This window comes from Polypterus senegalus, chromosome 17, assembly GCF_016835505.1.
Source record: "Polypterus senegalus isolate Bchr_013 chromosome 17, ASM1683550v1, whole genome shotgun sequence".
Taxonomy (NCBI): Eukaryota; Metazoa; Chordata; class Cladistia; order Polypteriformes; family Polypteridae; genus Polypterus; species Polypterus senegalus.
In genome coordinates, this window is record NC_053170.1 from 93,819,704 (window position 1) to 93,835,428 (window position 15,725).

Genomic DNA, 15,725 nt, shown 5'->3' on the forward strand with positions numbered 1-15,725 from the left:
TGGATATTCTGTTTAATCCAAACTCAACAGCAACGTCTGATTTTTATTGAATATGGAATAAATAATGATGGGTGTCACTTACTTTTGTCACTTTCAAGTTATTTCAGAGACAATTGGGGGTTCTTCTTTATTGGGTAACAACACGTTTGTATTACCGGTACCTGCGCAATCTAATCAAATTCGGTCCATCTAGCAACACTGGTTTAGGTGCGCGCGTGTGTGTATTGTACGGTTCCCAGCCTTTCTTTTACGATGATGATGGAAGTAGCAAAATAAAAAAGACGTAGAATTAAAAAAAAAAAACAATAAAAGCAGCGCAGTTCAGCAGTCCTCAAACTAAACGCGTCATAAAAATAAACAAGGATGACACAGAATAGACTGATTAAGAACGAAATGAACGACACTGCCGTGGAGGTAAATTTGACCCGACTGAAGTCACCTTATTGGTCCTAACTACTTGCCGTCGTAGCAGGACTTGTGTCCAACATGATTGGCTCTTCAGTATCATGTGACAGAGTCAGACGCGTCCGTTTATTCGTCCAAAGTGTTAGTGGTGGAAGTTAAGTGAAGTATGGAGCCTGGAAAGAGAATTCGCAAAGGGAAGGCTGTTGCCAAAATTACGGAGGATAAAAGGACTGACGAAGCCGCAGATGAGCGAGAAGCTCCGAGACCGAAGAAGATGCACACTGACGAGTAAGTCCCTGAGGTGGCAAGTGGTCAAAGCAGTCGGGACAACATTTGAACTTCGTATGCTTCCATTTATTTTTACTACGAGTTAATTTTATTTATAAACGTACTGTTGTTGTTTTCGCGGGTTGTTTCGACGCCGGCATATAAAACATTTAAGTAATTTACGTTGTAGTGGCAGAAGGTGAATTTGGTTTAGTGTTAATAAAGACAAATGTGTTAAATTGTATTAAAGCTCTGGATGCTTTCTAGTTGTACCCAGGCAGGCACCTTGTTCAGGTGTGTATTTTTTTTTTCTTGCTGCTTTTATTCTACGGGTTTGAATATGCGGTCTGTGTGAACTGTAGCAAAGTTTATGAGTTTTGAAATGCAGGGATACAGAATTTACTGGAGGGCTTTGGAGTGGCAGCTTTTTTGTTTAATCTGAAAATGTGGCAATGGCCTCTAAAGTTTTAGCATGTTTTACACTCCAAAGATCTGTGGTCTCCTTCAGCAGCACACAGTGTTTTCAAACGTGCTTAAGTTGATTTTCCCGATTTCGAATGCGTCTGTCGTTTTTATGACCCTGGCTCTCTCCGTGTTGCACACTTTTAAAATACAATGGTTCTTTGTGATGGCTGGGATTGGCTCCAGCAGACCCCCGTGACCCTGTGTTCGGATTCAACGGGTTGGAAGATGGATGGATGGTTCTTTAATGGCACTTTACTGGATTGGGTAGTTGCTCACAGAGCCACTTCTTCATAAAGGATCGTAATGGCAAGTTGATTCTTTGAGCTTTGGAAAAACAAACTAATATTTACAGAAAAACAAAACCCCAAAATCTCTAATGTCTGGTAGGCTAGCGAGGAGGACACTTAACGGACAAAGAAAACCTGAAGTGAATCCTCTTGAAGTCCTGACTGATTGGTATTTCTTAAATCTGTTGCCATCTCTTCACGGTTATTTACTGTATGGAGGCAGCTACAGATCTAAATAAATATACATAAATATTCTTTACAGAACCTTCAAATTGATTTGTCTTTTGGGAACCAGAAACGGTTCCCGTATGGCTTAACTTAAATATAGTGAAAGAGTCCCAGAGGCTAACATGATACTGTCTGCGCCCAAAGGTTAAAGAGATTTTCCCTTTCTATTTCTCTCTAATCCTAATAGTTGTATATCATTTCCCCCATCCCATTACCCTTAAATTAAAAATACAGTAGTGAAAGGGTCCCTAAGGTTAATAGCTATAGGGGAACCGTTTTTGTTTCCCAAAAGACCCTTCCACATGAAAGTTCCATAAAGAACCTTTTTTTTTTATTTTATTTATTTTATTACACTTCATACAAAGCAATCAAATTTTTACAAAAAGAAAAATAGAGTTAAGAACAGATCGATCCCCACCCTTGAGAGAGAGAGCAAGCCAAACGGCATAAAAATTTTACAGCTTTTAAACATACCTAAATTAATAAATCTTCATGAACTTATTTTAAAATATTACTGATTAGATCCTGCCATGTCTTGAAAAACGTCTGCACAGATCCTCTAACTGAGTATTTGATTTTTTCCAATTTCAAATAATATAACACATCAGTTTCCCACTGACTTAAAAGAGGAGAGTTTGGATTCTTCCAGTTTATCAGAATAAGTCTGCGTGCCAACAGTGTAGTGAATGCAATCACAATTTGTTTGTCCTTCTCCACTTTAAGCCCCTCTGGAAGAACCCCAAACACCGCTGTTAATGGGTTAGGAGGGATTGTGAGTCTAAGGCTGTCTGAGAGGTAATTAAAAATTTTTGTCCAGAATAATGTTAATTTGGTGCAGGCCCAGAACATGTGACCCAGTGACGCTGGAGCTAATTTGCAGCGTTCACAGGTTGGATCCTGTCCTGGATACATTTTGGAGAGTTTTAGTCGAGACAGATGTGCTCGATAAATAATTTTAAGTTGTATAATTGTATGCTTTATGATATGGCTCGAGTGAATTCTCTGCATTGCTACTTTCCACTCGTCTTCTGATATATTAATTGAGAGATCTTTTTCCCAGTGTCCTCTTGGATCTTTGAAAGGGAGGGATTGTAAAATGATTTTATATATTGTAGAGATGGAGTCTAAGTCCTTGAGATTGAGCAATATTTTTTCCAGCATAGATGAGGGTGCAAGATGAGGAAAATCTGGAAGGTTCTGTTTAACAAAGTTCCTGATTTGAAGATAGTGAAAGAAATGTGTAGCTGGAATGTTAAATTTGGAATGTAATTGTTCATAGGAAGCAAAGACGTTGTCTATATAAAGATCTCTAAGCAAGTTAATTCCAAATTTTTTCCAGATATTAAAAACTGCATATGTTTGTGAAGGTTGAAACAGATGGTTCTCTTGCAGAGGTGCCACAGATAGAAGCTTCTCCGTCTTAAAATGCTTTCTACATTGGTTCCAGATTCTAAGTGAGTGGAGCACAATTGGGTTACTTGTATATTGCCGATAACGTGTGTTTATTGGAGCGCAGAGCAGGGAATACAAAGAAGTACTGCAGGATTTTACTTCTATTGAGGTCCAAGCCTGTGTATGTTCTTCTATTTGCATAAAGAACCTTTTAATTGTATCCTTAACAAGCTCCATGCAGTAAATAATCATAACTTGTTGGCATCAGATTTGTGAAACGCCGCAGGGTCCCTGATTGTAAAAGGACTCTTGCTGCATACAATAACACACAGCTACTGTACATCCAGGATTTCTTGATCTGTTGGTGTCTTGATAGGTTTGCATGTATTAATGATTTCAGGTTTTTTTTCAACATATTAGGAAGTTTTTCTAATAACAACCACCTTCACATCCAGGGAACCTGTCCCAAAATGAAATTGTGCTTGGTCAAGCAATGGTCCTATGAAAGACCACACAACGCAGTGAAGAACCGTTAAGTGCCATTACTTTTAAGAGTGCAGTGCCGAATTCGTTACCCCCGGTGGTGACAAAAAGCACTTGCAATAGGACCCCGTTTTAACCCTTCCGATATGAAGCATTTTCTCGTTTAACGTTTTTGGATGCTGTTTTTTTGACATTTACAAAAAAGCAGGAGTCTTCAAGGCTACATTCCCTCAGCAGCTACTGTAAATGAGACTTTGTCCTGATTTTTGCTCTTTTTTTTTTTCTCATGTAAATTTTGCGACTAATCCAAATCTGTCTCGTTCAAAACTAATCAAGCAATTTAGCCAGACAGATGGAAACTACAAGATGCCAGTTGCTGTGCGTGCAAATCTATCCGCTTGTGGTGGCACGGAGAAGAATCCAGACGCACTATGTGAGAGCCGTTGATTTGGGTGTGTTTATCAGTGCTGGCGGCTCTTCTGGACATTGAAACATTTGACCCAGAGGACTGGAGACTGAGCCAGTGAAAGCGATGCAGAAGGTTTGAACGCAGTCACTACAAGAGTTGTGCAGATACTTTCTGAAATGGCCTGTTTTTTTCTAATTATACTTCTTTTAAAATCAAATTGACAAATTCCTTTATTTAACTTTTTTTTTTTTTTAATATTTCCTCTGTTGGTTACTGGGAGACACTTAATGGGTGTTTTTTTTTTTTTTTTTTAATTTTTTTATTATTATTTCAAAGTTGTTTGCCTCACCACTTAAGTCCAAAATGAATTAAAGAAACGTTTTAGAGTCTAAATTAAAGCTGTACTTTTCTAGTTTGTTTCAGTTTGGGGGAAATGAAATGAATGTAGTAAAACCCTGTAGATTTCTGAGAATACTGTGACTTTAGTTTTTTCTTTGTTTTAAAAGTTGTATTTATCAGAACTGTTTTGTATTGCTTCAAGATGGGAGACCTCTTTGGAGGTCTGGAACCTGAATGTGCATCGTATCAGAAGGACCTAGCAGTCCTAGTAGACTTGCCACTTTCAACCTCCAGTCAGTGTCGAGAACTGAACAAGAAGGTAACGGAATGTCTGGTTATATAGCGCCCTGGATGTGCGGACAATGAGTCAAGAGGGGGTTGTACTGAAGCTTTATAAAGTACTGATGAGGCCTCATTGGAGTCCCGTGTACAGTTTTGGACTCCGGGATACCAAAAAAGACATAGCAGCGCTAGAGAAAGTCCAGAGAAGAGCAACTAGGCTGATTCCAGGGCTGCAGGGGGTCAGTGATGAGGAAAGATTAGAGGAGTTGAAGCTTTGCAATGTATGTAAAGGGACAGGGTCGAAGTGTTTACAGTTATGAAAGAAAGGAGTCCATTGGGTCCCAGTTGTTGTTATAGATTACATTATGTAACAAGAACATGGGGAGTTAGTTGGAAACTTAAGCACAGATATTGCACAAATTTTAAAGTTTTTCTTCATGCAAAGAATCACAGAGTAGTGTTGGGCTGCTGGCAACATTTTTGGCTTCATTATTGATACTAGCATTCGGACACTGGCACCAGTACCAAAGTAAAACATACAGTTTCTCCTCCCTGCCTCACTTCGGCCTTCCTGGTGTGCTGCACAATCGCGCTCTTCCTTGCCTTGTTGCACTGCGCATCAAAAGAGCACCTTGGGAGTTTTGGGTCCTTCTTGTTATTTTCAGTGCATTGAAGAGCCACAAGTGTTTTCCCCACGTGGGGTATCCTGCACAGCGGAGCATGGAAGAACAAGGAGCTGAGGACAAGGTCTTTGAAAACTGGCGATTACTTTCGGTATCGAAAATGTTGAAATGCTGGTACCTTATCATTATTTATTTTTTTTAAATCAAGGGTTTTACGATACTTTTGTCAATACTGGTACACCGCGTAGCCCTACCCTCGACTCATGGAAAAAACGCTTGAGGGCCTTCAAGGCTTGACTTGTTGTTTTGAACAATCTAGGTGAATATGATGAGTGAGTTTGCTTGGTGAAGTGTCCTGTTTTCATCACAGCCCTGCAAATCTGCCCCCCAAAATTCCCACCTCCTGGAAATGAACTGTGTTTGAGGAGGGAGGGAGGGATTGGAATGACTTTGTTCGTTTTGGTGTATTCTTTGTGTAACGCTGCCACCCGCAGACCTCCTATGGTACTGGAAGTTTTAATCAACAAGTCCCAGCTCTCTCTGCCAAACTGCCTTCAGTAACTTTTTTTCCCCCCCTTTTATTCAGCCAACAAAATCAAATTGTTAGTTTATTGAAATATTTAGCAAATTCCAACACATTGAATGTGCTCCTGGTGACTTCCTCCTTTGGTTAAAAATTGGTGGCATTTAATGAGATGGTGAGATGAGCACGGTAAGAAAATTGATGCATAAACTATAATTAAAAAGGGAGTCAAAAACATGTTAAAGGTGATACCTTCTTGTTAATTACTGCACAGTGTATATTTTTCCTCTTTAGATGTAACTGCAAATTCGAGAGACCTTGTCAGTGAAGTCCTGCATCCCACTCTTCCAGGTTCCTAAAGAATTTTGTTTGGTGCACAGCTCGACTCTTTGGTGTCCTAGCAGTTCACAGTCCTCCCCATATTTCCACATTATATTTGACGTGTCTAATGACACACTAATTGACGTGACTGAAGGTGATCTGAGACTTTCTAACCAGAAGACTCATCTCAATGTAAGAAACATGAGATAACCAAAGACTTAACTGGGTAATTGGAATGGAAATCCAGATAAGTTGCTGGCTATCGTAATGTCTCAGCATGACACCCTGTTTTAGTCTTGGAGAGAACATACTAACATTATGGTAGTGGACAGGTGAAATTTGCTGCTGGGGAGGCTGTGCTTATAGGGTTAATCCATCTTCTAACCCGCTGAATCCGAATACAGGGTCACGGGGGGTCTGCTGGAGCCAATCCCAGCCAACATAGGGCACAAGGCAGGAACCAACCCTGGGCAGGGTGCCAACCCACCGCAGGACACACACTAGGGCTAATTGTAGAATCGCCAATCCACCTAACCTGCATGTCTTTGGATTGTGGGAGGAAACCGGAGCGCCCGGAGGAAACCCACGCAGACACGGGGAGAACATGCAAACTCCACGCAGGGAGGACCCGGGTCTCCTAACTGAGAGGCAGCAGCGCTACCACTGCGCCACCGTGCCGGCACTGCTTATAGGGTTTCTTTTTTTTAAAATCCTTTTCTAATGTATTAGACAAATGCATAAAGTAGTAATTCTACACATGTATGAAAAGATTGGGGGGGGGGCACTGAACAAAAGACAATACACTGAAGGAAAATGAGCTAAATTTATTCATAATCTTAAGAGGTCAGTAACTGAAATGAACTGAAGCTCAATGATTATTATTTACACAACTTAACCGGCTTCGATCTTTGCTGTTAAAGTGACTGTCCCTACTTTGAGCACTGCTTTCATGAGGAGCTGGAATAGAAAAGTATGCATAAGCTTACAAAGAACATATTTGCCTTTTGGATATACTGTACTGTAATTCTAATTCTTTGTGAAATGTGATGTGCATTTGGCGCCCTCTGCTGTTCACAGCTTTGTAATACCCAAGGATTACATCACAGAAAGGTAAAGATTGACCTTTTCTTTTCCTTAGCTCTGCTCCTGCTGCTTACGACGGGGAAGTCGTCTCTGAAGTTGTCAAGTATGAGTCTTCACCCCTTCCAAGTGAGTACAATAAAAGGGGTAACCTGTCTTCTGGAAAATCAACATGGCTAAGCAGAATCCATGATGAGACATAAAGACTTACTTTTAGACAAAACCTTTACTCGGGTAACACAATGAAATTTTTATCCAGCTTAATTGAAAAGAAAATACTGTACCAGTGGTCTTAGATGAAATTACACTTTGAGTGGTACTTGAAACTTTGTGCGTGCCAATGACGATATCCTTCTCTCCATGCACATTCCCAGCAACTGCACTGGTTTATTGAGTCGTCTTCCCTCCCATTATAACCCCTCTTCCTGATATAACATATAGCCGATTATTTTAAGTTGGAACAAAGGCAAGTCACATACCAAAATTCTTAAAAATCGGTTCCGCTGTTTTTGTGTGATTAGTGATCAAACACAGACAGCTTACAATTTTATTTATATGGCTGTAAAGGCTGTCACTTCCACATTAAAGGAGCCCAGTCTCCTAAGAAAAATGAGTCTGCTCTGCACTTTCTTCTGCAGTACCTCTGTTACGAAACCAGTCCAGTCTGTCATTGATATGGACCCCCCCTTCCCAAGTACACGCAACAGTGCATCACATCCACTCCCTAAGTCGTGACTGGGGGTAGGGGCACCAAAAGTCAATGAGCAGTTCCTTGCTTTTTCTGATAGTTCTTGGAGTTCTCCACCTGACGTGACCTTGAGGTGTATAAGGCGAAGAGAAAAAGTAACATGACTGGCCCTTGTGGTGCTCCGTTCAAATGCTGATGCCTTTAAGTGTAAGCCCGTGGCACATCAGGGCAGACCAGACTTCAAATTTTACACCCACCTACAATCCTGTTGGACAGCAGCAGATCTATCATCCAAGCCAGAAGTTCTTACGTTTGGGGGATTGTTCATTATGTTTTTTCTTTAGCTTCTGTAACTAAGCATGGCTGTGTGTAATTATACAAGATAAATACAATTTGATTTGATTTCAACGTGTATATTCCTTCCTGCACTCATCCGATGGTTGCTCCTAACAATAAAAACACAAAGGAACGTAAGAGGAAAGGAGTTATGCATCACTCCAAGCATGCCAGTTTCCTCTAAAATTCCATTACACTTGTGACCAGTGACAATTAGCATTTGTTGGGGTAACAGCTAGATCACCCCATTTAATATATTTAGAAAATAACCGAAATACCGTTTCTCGGCCATCTCTGGTGGGTGTTAGAGGCTGTTTGAGCGCTTCTTCTGTGACGCCCGCTTTTATGCATCTAGGGTGGAAGGGGCGTGACCAGTCGGGGTATGGTAGGCGGGGCAAAGGCTCATCGAATAGTCTCAGAACTGGAGTGCTAGTGCTTATCGTAACAAGAGCTGGCACGTGTGACACATTAATAACAATTCACCGCAATTCACAGCATAATAATTTCGAATTTCTTTGCTATAATTTATCACCGAATTTCCAAACCGGCTCTCCATTGTGGTTGAAACAATCAGTTTTAGCCCGAGACTTGAAAACGGAGATTTTATCCCACATGTATGCCTTTCAAAAATATTGAAGTCATTTAAACTAAAATGGCGTCACAGACCGTCCACAGCCAACAACAAACAGACATCGGTTGATGTCATTTTAACGTCACTTAAATTGGAATCGGAAGTCAGTGAAAGCTAGCTTTTGTAACGTGCTGGTATAAAACACATTTCGTTGTGGTCCACTCATGCACGGTACATTCTGTTAGCACTCATTTCTGTATGTGACTGGCTGCCACAAAAATATTTCAAAATCAAGATACCTTTTTATTGTCACTGTACAATAAAATGAAATCTTTTGGAAAAAGCCTATATATCTTAAATGAAAAGAAAACCTATATAGATCATATGCCTTTACATACTTTATATAAAATTAATTAATATGCAAAACTGACCCTACGAAGTCACTGCTTCATCCTTTAAATTAATTAAGCAAGTCAGCCTGTAAGCACCCGAATCTCACGCCATGTCTGCCTTTTCAAATATGCGGAGTTTTGCTCAAGTCTGTGCCGGTTTTGGTATTCAAGTATTTTAGCGGCCTCTGCTGGCCGTTTGTATGAAGTGCGCTTTCTTTGAGCGCGGGCTTTTTTGCTGTCCACGCGACTGGCTTCACGTCTCATTAGGCGGGAAGTTCAGTTTCGGAGTTCCGTGCGATGTTTTCAGTGCCGTGGCGGCCCTCCAGCTAATTTGAATTCCTTTTCCGCGGTTATCTCTTAACAGTGCTTGTAAGTGTTAACTTTTTAAGAACGTTGCCTGCTTTGTTTGAAAGTGGTTTTCGCTAAGAGACGTGTTTATTATGTTTTGAAAGCTAAGAAGAGCAAGAATGGCGGAGTGAGTTTGGGAGCATGAGCTGATAAGCGCGTTGTCGCACACGCCGGACCACCTGGATTGGGACCCGAGTGTCGTGGGTGACGCCTCAGCACCACACTGGAACAGTTTTACAGTGGTTGGAGTGCCAATCCTGCCACCAGTTTCCCATGTTTTCCCTGTAAGTTGGAGGTCCTGCTTGCAGGCAGGACGGAGGAATTGCGGGTTAAAGACCTGCGTTTGTTGAGGAGAGGCGGACGCATGCGCTGTCGCTGCTTGTTGTAATTTTAACATTCGCTCTTCGTTCAGTTAACAGATAACGAACATGCGCGTTTAAAGGTTGACATGTTTGTGTAAAGCTGCTGCTGATTAAATATTGTAAATTTAACATGTTACTTTATTATATACTCGGCTTTTGATGCAATAAAGTATTAGCCGCAATTTCATGTTGGATGTTTTCCTTAAAGTCTTTCACAGTGCGAGGGCTTGTTCCGATAGAGTTTTCCTTTGAGCATACCCCAAAGGAAGAAGTCTGGTGGTGTCACATCCGGCGACCGTGGTGGCCAAAGCCCCTTTGAAAGAACCTGTTGCCGAAGAAGGACTCGATTTCTGCCATACTCCTGGCCGATGTGTGACCCATTGCTCCATCTTGATGGAAGTAACCTTCCTTTAACTCACGATCATCCAGTTGATTGTGACATCACTTAAACAACTTGGTGACCCAACAGGTTTGCACCATGAAGAAGCGCTGCTCAGTACCGTACACCACCATCCTGATGTGAAGTTGAGTGACTGAGTGAAGGGGTACGGGTGGTATGCACCCAGATGTCGCTAACGGGGGTTTAACGTCGCGACAGCTGTCCGGCACCTCCCTCATCCCTCTGACAGGGGCATCCCGGCTTGTTCGAAGCTCCATATACCGAGGAGCACGTTGCATGTTGTTTCGTTAAGATTGCTTCGATCATAGCCAGAGTTATTACAGAATATGTGGGGACTTACTCTCGAATGAATCACCCGGAAGTTCTACTTTAACATCCTGACTTATAAATAAATATTTTCCATTGACATGGTCAAAAAGCACTTTCGAAAGTAATGGGGTTCTGAAGGGGCAATAAAAATCGATGTGTAATCTCAGAATTAGATTTATTGGTTTTGAGAGGGGTTTGGTTCTCTTTTGCCTGAATGCTTTCATTCTTGTCCAGGGATCTCAGACTCGGGTCCTGGAGGGCCTCGGTGGCTGCAGGTTTTCATTCTAACCCTTTTCTCAATTAGTGACCTGTTTTTGCTGCTAATTAACTTCTAATTGACGTGCTCTTGAAATTTCAGATCCCTTAATTGTTTTTTCCTTAATTAGCAGCCAAACAATAATGAGGCACAAAATGAACCAAAACAAACTGACCATCATACAATATCTGAAAATAAAAAGGGTGGAGGTCTCAGGAATGTTGATCTGCTCAGGACCCCAAAACATTTTAACTGTGCTCTTAGAGAAGAGAAAATGTCTGCTATTGCACAATGAGAGCAGCAACAAGCCATGGAATTAAAGAACGGGTTTAATTAACAACAAGAATCTGCGCTTAATAGTGAAATTGGTTGGAGTTTGAGGCCCTGACTTAGTTGGTCTCCTGTTGGCTTACTCACTTCACATTTAATTTCTGCTTAAGGAAACAAAATGAAGTAATTCATAGGAACGATGAAGAAATTCTGGGGAACAAATCCTAATAAACAAGTCAATTAAAATTATTTAAAAAGAAGTTAATTAGCAGCAAAAACTGGTCACTAATTAAGAAAAGGGTTAGAATTAAAAACCTGCAGCCACTGAGGCCCTGCAGGACTGGAGTTTGAGATCCTTGTTCTAGTCTGTCTCATTGCCATAAACTGTTTTCAGCCTTTAAAGAACTCTGCTTGACTATGCACTCCTCTAATTGTTCTGCCATATATTAAAAATGCCTGGCAATGTGAATGATCGAGCTGTCTATTTTTAAATCCATTTAATATAATTTGGGAGTTGTGAGAGCTACAACTAAATCCTATTGGGGATCAGACCTGGAGAGGGCAGTAACTTGTCAGTATGAATATCTTTCTCATAAAGATCATGTTATTTAACTCCAAAAGCCAGCCAGTTTCAGGTGAGTGAAGAAAATTGTATTTACACATTTCCATTTACAAAGAGACTGTACACAAAAATGTTTCTATTTTTTTTTTTTAGTTTTGTAATCTGCATATGTTTGTTTTCTTTTAACTTTATTTTGTTCACCAGGAAGGTATTATGATTTAGACACCACAGAGCCAATCAGCTTTAGTCTAAAATCACTGGAGGATCTACAGTCATGGAGTCCCACAGATGCTGATAAATTTAATGTCGCTTCAGTACCACTGGCCAGCCGTCGGCCTCCTCTCTGCAACAGCCAAAAAAGGACATTAGTTTGCCATGACTTCATGGGTGGTTACGTGGAGGACAGGTTAGATGCTGTATTTTAATGTACATTTTGTTCAATGCAATTCAGTAACGGCAATGAAGCTGCTATTTTACTGCTTTTTATTATTTATAGTTTAACAGCAATCACGTACACTTGTAGACTGTTATAATGTTGTAGTTAGTCTTGGAATCAATAATCTTTCGTATTGCCTGTTTCTCTTTCTGTCTGTCAGATCAGGTCCTGTTATTTTGTTCTCCTGCATTCTAGCTAGTTTTTAACATTCTGTTGCAAGTCATCTGTAATTAGGTTTAAATATAACTTTGCAAGTGACGGGCAAAGCATTGGCATGAGCCTTGTTTTACTGTTTCATTAGTTGCATTTTGACCAAGTGCCTTGTATATCAAAAATGTATACAGTCATGGTCAAAAGTTTTGAGATTGACACAAGTGTTGCTTCAATGTTTTTAGATGTTTTTGTCAGATGTTTCTATGGTATACTGAAGTAGAATTATAAGCATTTCATAAGTTTGAAAGGCTTTTATTGACAACTACATTAAGTTTATGCAAAGAGTCAATATTTGCAGTGTTGGCCCTTCTTTCTTTTTTCAAAACCTCTGCAATTTGCCCTGGCATGCTGTCCATCTTGCAGAATCAATGCTTGGAGTTTCTCAGGATTTCTGGGTTTTTGTTTGTCCATCTGCCTCTTAAGGATTGACCACAAGTTCTCAATGGGATTAAAGTCTGGGGAGTTTCCTGGCCATAGACCCCAAACTTCAATGTTTTGTTCCCCGAGCCACTTAGTTGTCACTTTTTGCCTTATGGCACGGTGCTCCATCATGCTGGATTAGGCATTGTTGGTCACCAAACTGTTATTGGATGGTTGGGAGAAGTTGCTCTCGGAGGATGTTATGAAATGCTTGTAATTCTACTTCAGTATACCATAGAAACATTTAATAATAAATTTTATTAATATAGTGCCTTTCCCATGCTCAAGGCGCTTCACAGAGTCTTAGGAAAAAAAAAAACAGCAGGGTATATGTAACATTGGATACAAATGCTTTCCTGAATAGAACAATGAAACAGATAACAAAGCATTAAATAGAATAAAGGACAATAAACCAGAGTAAAATACTAAATTCAATACTAAAAGAAAAACTTAACAACCTAATTTGTGATATAACAGACACAAATTATCCTGAGCACCTGGACAGAGGTAAACTGAAAGGGCAGAATTTGACAAAAAGATCTAAAAACACTGAAGCAGCAAACTTTGTGAAAACCAATACTTGTGTCATTCTTAAAATATTTGGCCACGACTGTATATTAAGCTATTAGTTATCCTTTTGTTCATCATAATATTTTTTCATATCAGTATATAAAATATTGTATGAGGACAGTAGTCACTTTTATGCTACAAGACTGGATATGTATCGAAATGTTTCTTCTTACAAGGTTGCATTTACAGTGCATCCGGAAAGTATCCGCAGCGCATCACTTTTTCCACATTTTATGTTACAGCCTTATTCCAAAATGGATTAAATTCATTTTTTTCCCCTGAATTCTACACACAACACCCCATAATGACAACGTGAGAAAAGTTTACTTGAGATTTTTTGCAAATTTATTAAAAATAAAAAAAACTGAGAAATCCCATGTACATAAGTATTCACAGCCTTTGCTCAATACTTTGTCGATGCACCTTTGGCAGCAATTCCAGCCTCAAGTCTTGTTGAATATGACGCCACAAGCTTGGCACACCTATCCTTGGCCGGTTTCGCCCATTCCTCTTTGCAGCACCTCTCAAGCTCCATCAGGTTGGATGGGAAGCGTCAGTGCACAGCCATTTTAAGATCTCTCCAGAGATGTTCAATCGGATTCAAGTCTGGGCTCTGGCTGGGCCACTCAAGGACCTTCACAGAGTTGTCCTGAAGCCACCCCTTTGATATCTTGGCTGTGTGCTTAGGGTCGTTGTCCTGCTGAAAGATGAAACATCGCCCCAGTCTGAGTTCAAAAGCGCTCTGGAGCAGGTTTTCATCCAGGATATGTCTGTACATTGCTGCAGTCATCTTTCCCTTTATCCTGACTAGTCTCCCAGTTCCTGCCGCTGAAAAAACATCCCCACAGTATGATGCTACCACCACCACCACCATGGTTCACTGTAGGGATGGTATTGGCCTGGTGATTAGCGGTGACTGGTTTCCTCCAAACGTGATGCCTGGCATTCACACCAGAGAGTTCAGTCTTTGTCTCATCAGACCAGAGAATTTTGTTTCTTATGGTCTGAGAGTCCTTCAGGTGCCTTTTGGCAAACTCCAGGCGGGCTGCCATGTGCCTTTTACTAAGGAGTGGCTTCCGTCTGGCCACTCTACCATACAGGCCTGATTGGTGGATTGCTGCAGAGATGGTTGTCCTTCTGGAAGGTTCTCCTCTCTCCACAGTGGACCTCTGGAGCTCTGACAGAGTGACCATTGGGTTCTTGGTCACCTCCCTGACTAAGGCCCTTCTCCCCCAATCGCTCAGTTTATATTGCCGGCCAGCTCTAGGAAGAGTCCTGGTGGATTCGAACTTCTTCCACTTATGGATGATGAAGGCCACTGTGCTCATTGGGACCTTCAAAGCAGCAGAAATTTTTCTGTAACCTTCCCCAGATTTGTGCCTCGAGACAATCCTGTCTCTGAGGTCTACAGACAATTCCTTTGACTTCATGCTTGGTTTGTGCTCTGACATGAACTGTCAACTGTGGGACCTTCTATAGACAGGTGTGTGCCTTTCCAAATCATGTCCAGTCAACTGAATTTACCACAGGTGGACTCCAATGAAGCTGCAGAAACATCTCAAGGATGATCAGGGGAAACAGGATGCACCTGAGCTCAATTTGGAGCTTCATGGCAAAGGCATGTGATTTTCTCAGTTTTTTTATTTTTAATAAATTTGCAAAAAATCTCAAGTAAATATTTTTCACGTTGTCATTATGGGGTGTTGTGTGTAGAATTCTGAGGAAAAAAATGAATTTAATCCATTTTGGACTAAAGCAGTAACATAACAAATGTGGAAAAAGTGATGTGCTGTGAATACTTTCCGGATGCACTGTATGTGTCATAACCTCTGAGTGGAACTCCGTTCTGGACTTGATGATTAAGCCCATTTGTTAATCTCGGAGAATAATTTTCCTCCGTGTGAATACAATACAATACAGTTTATTTTTGTATAGCCCAAAATCACACAGGAAGTGCCGCAATGGGCTTTAACAGGCCCTGCCTTTTGACAGCCCCCCAGCCTTGACTCTCTGAGAAGACAAGGAAAAACTCCCAATAAAAACCTTGTAGGGAAAAATGGAAGAAACCTCGGGAAAGGCAGTTCAAAGAGAGACCCCTTTCCCGGTAGGTTGGGCGTGCAGTGTCAAAAGTTGAATCTATCAGTTATTCACTTAATGTAGAATTCAATGAAGCCATCAGTTGCTGCAGAGCCATTGCTAGTTCTCCGGGAAGTTATTGTTTTTTACCCCTTCCAAGTAGACTTGGAAAAAGCAGTATTCACTAGCTTGGCACTTATAAATGAGAAAATGTCAAATGTTAAGGAAGAAAGATTTAGAATTGTTGTATTGCTTTTTATTTAGTCGGATAGGTATTTTAACCAACTAATCTAATACTGTACATTTCTGTGCTTCATTTTATTCTTTCACATGTCATATTTATACATATAAATACGATTGCTTGGTTTCTTTTTACATGTATAGGCATTGCTTTGAAATTTTTCCTTTCTTG

General features: G+C 40.6%; 1 protein-coding gene across 1 annotated transcript in view; it reads left to right on the forward strand.

Moving 5' to 3' along the window:
• Window positions 1–520: 520 nt before the first annotated feature.
• engase (endo-beta-N-acetylglucosaminidase) overlaps window positions 521–15,725 on the forward strand; it is a 59,906-nt gene continuing 44,701 nt past the window's right edge. The window contains exons 1-3 of the mRNA XM_039740826.1: window positions 521–693; window positions 7,163–7,233; window positions 11,803–12,004. Coding sequence (XP_039596760.1) covers window positions 572–693; window positions 7,163–7,233; window positions 11,803–12,004 — 395 coding nt within the window. The 5' untranslated portion in view covers window positions 521–571. The remainder of the gene's footprint in view (window positions 694–7,162; window positions 7,234–11,802; window positions 12,005–15,725) is intronic.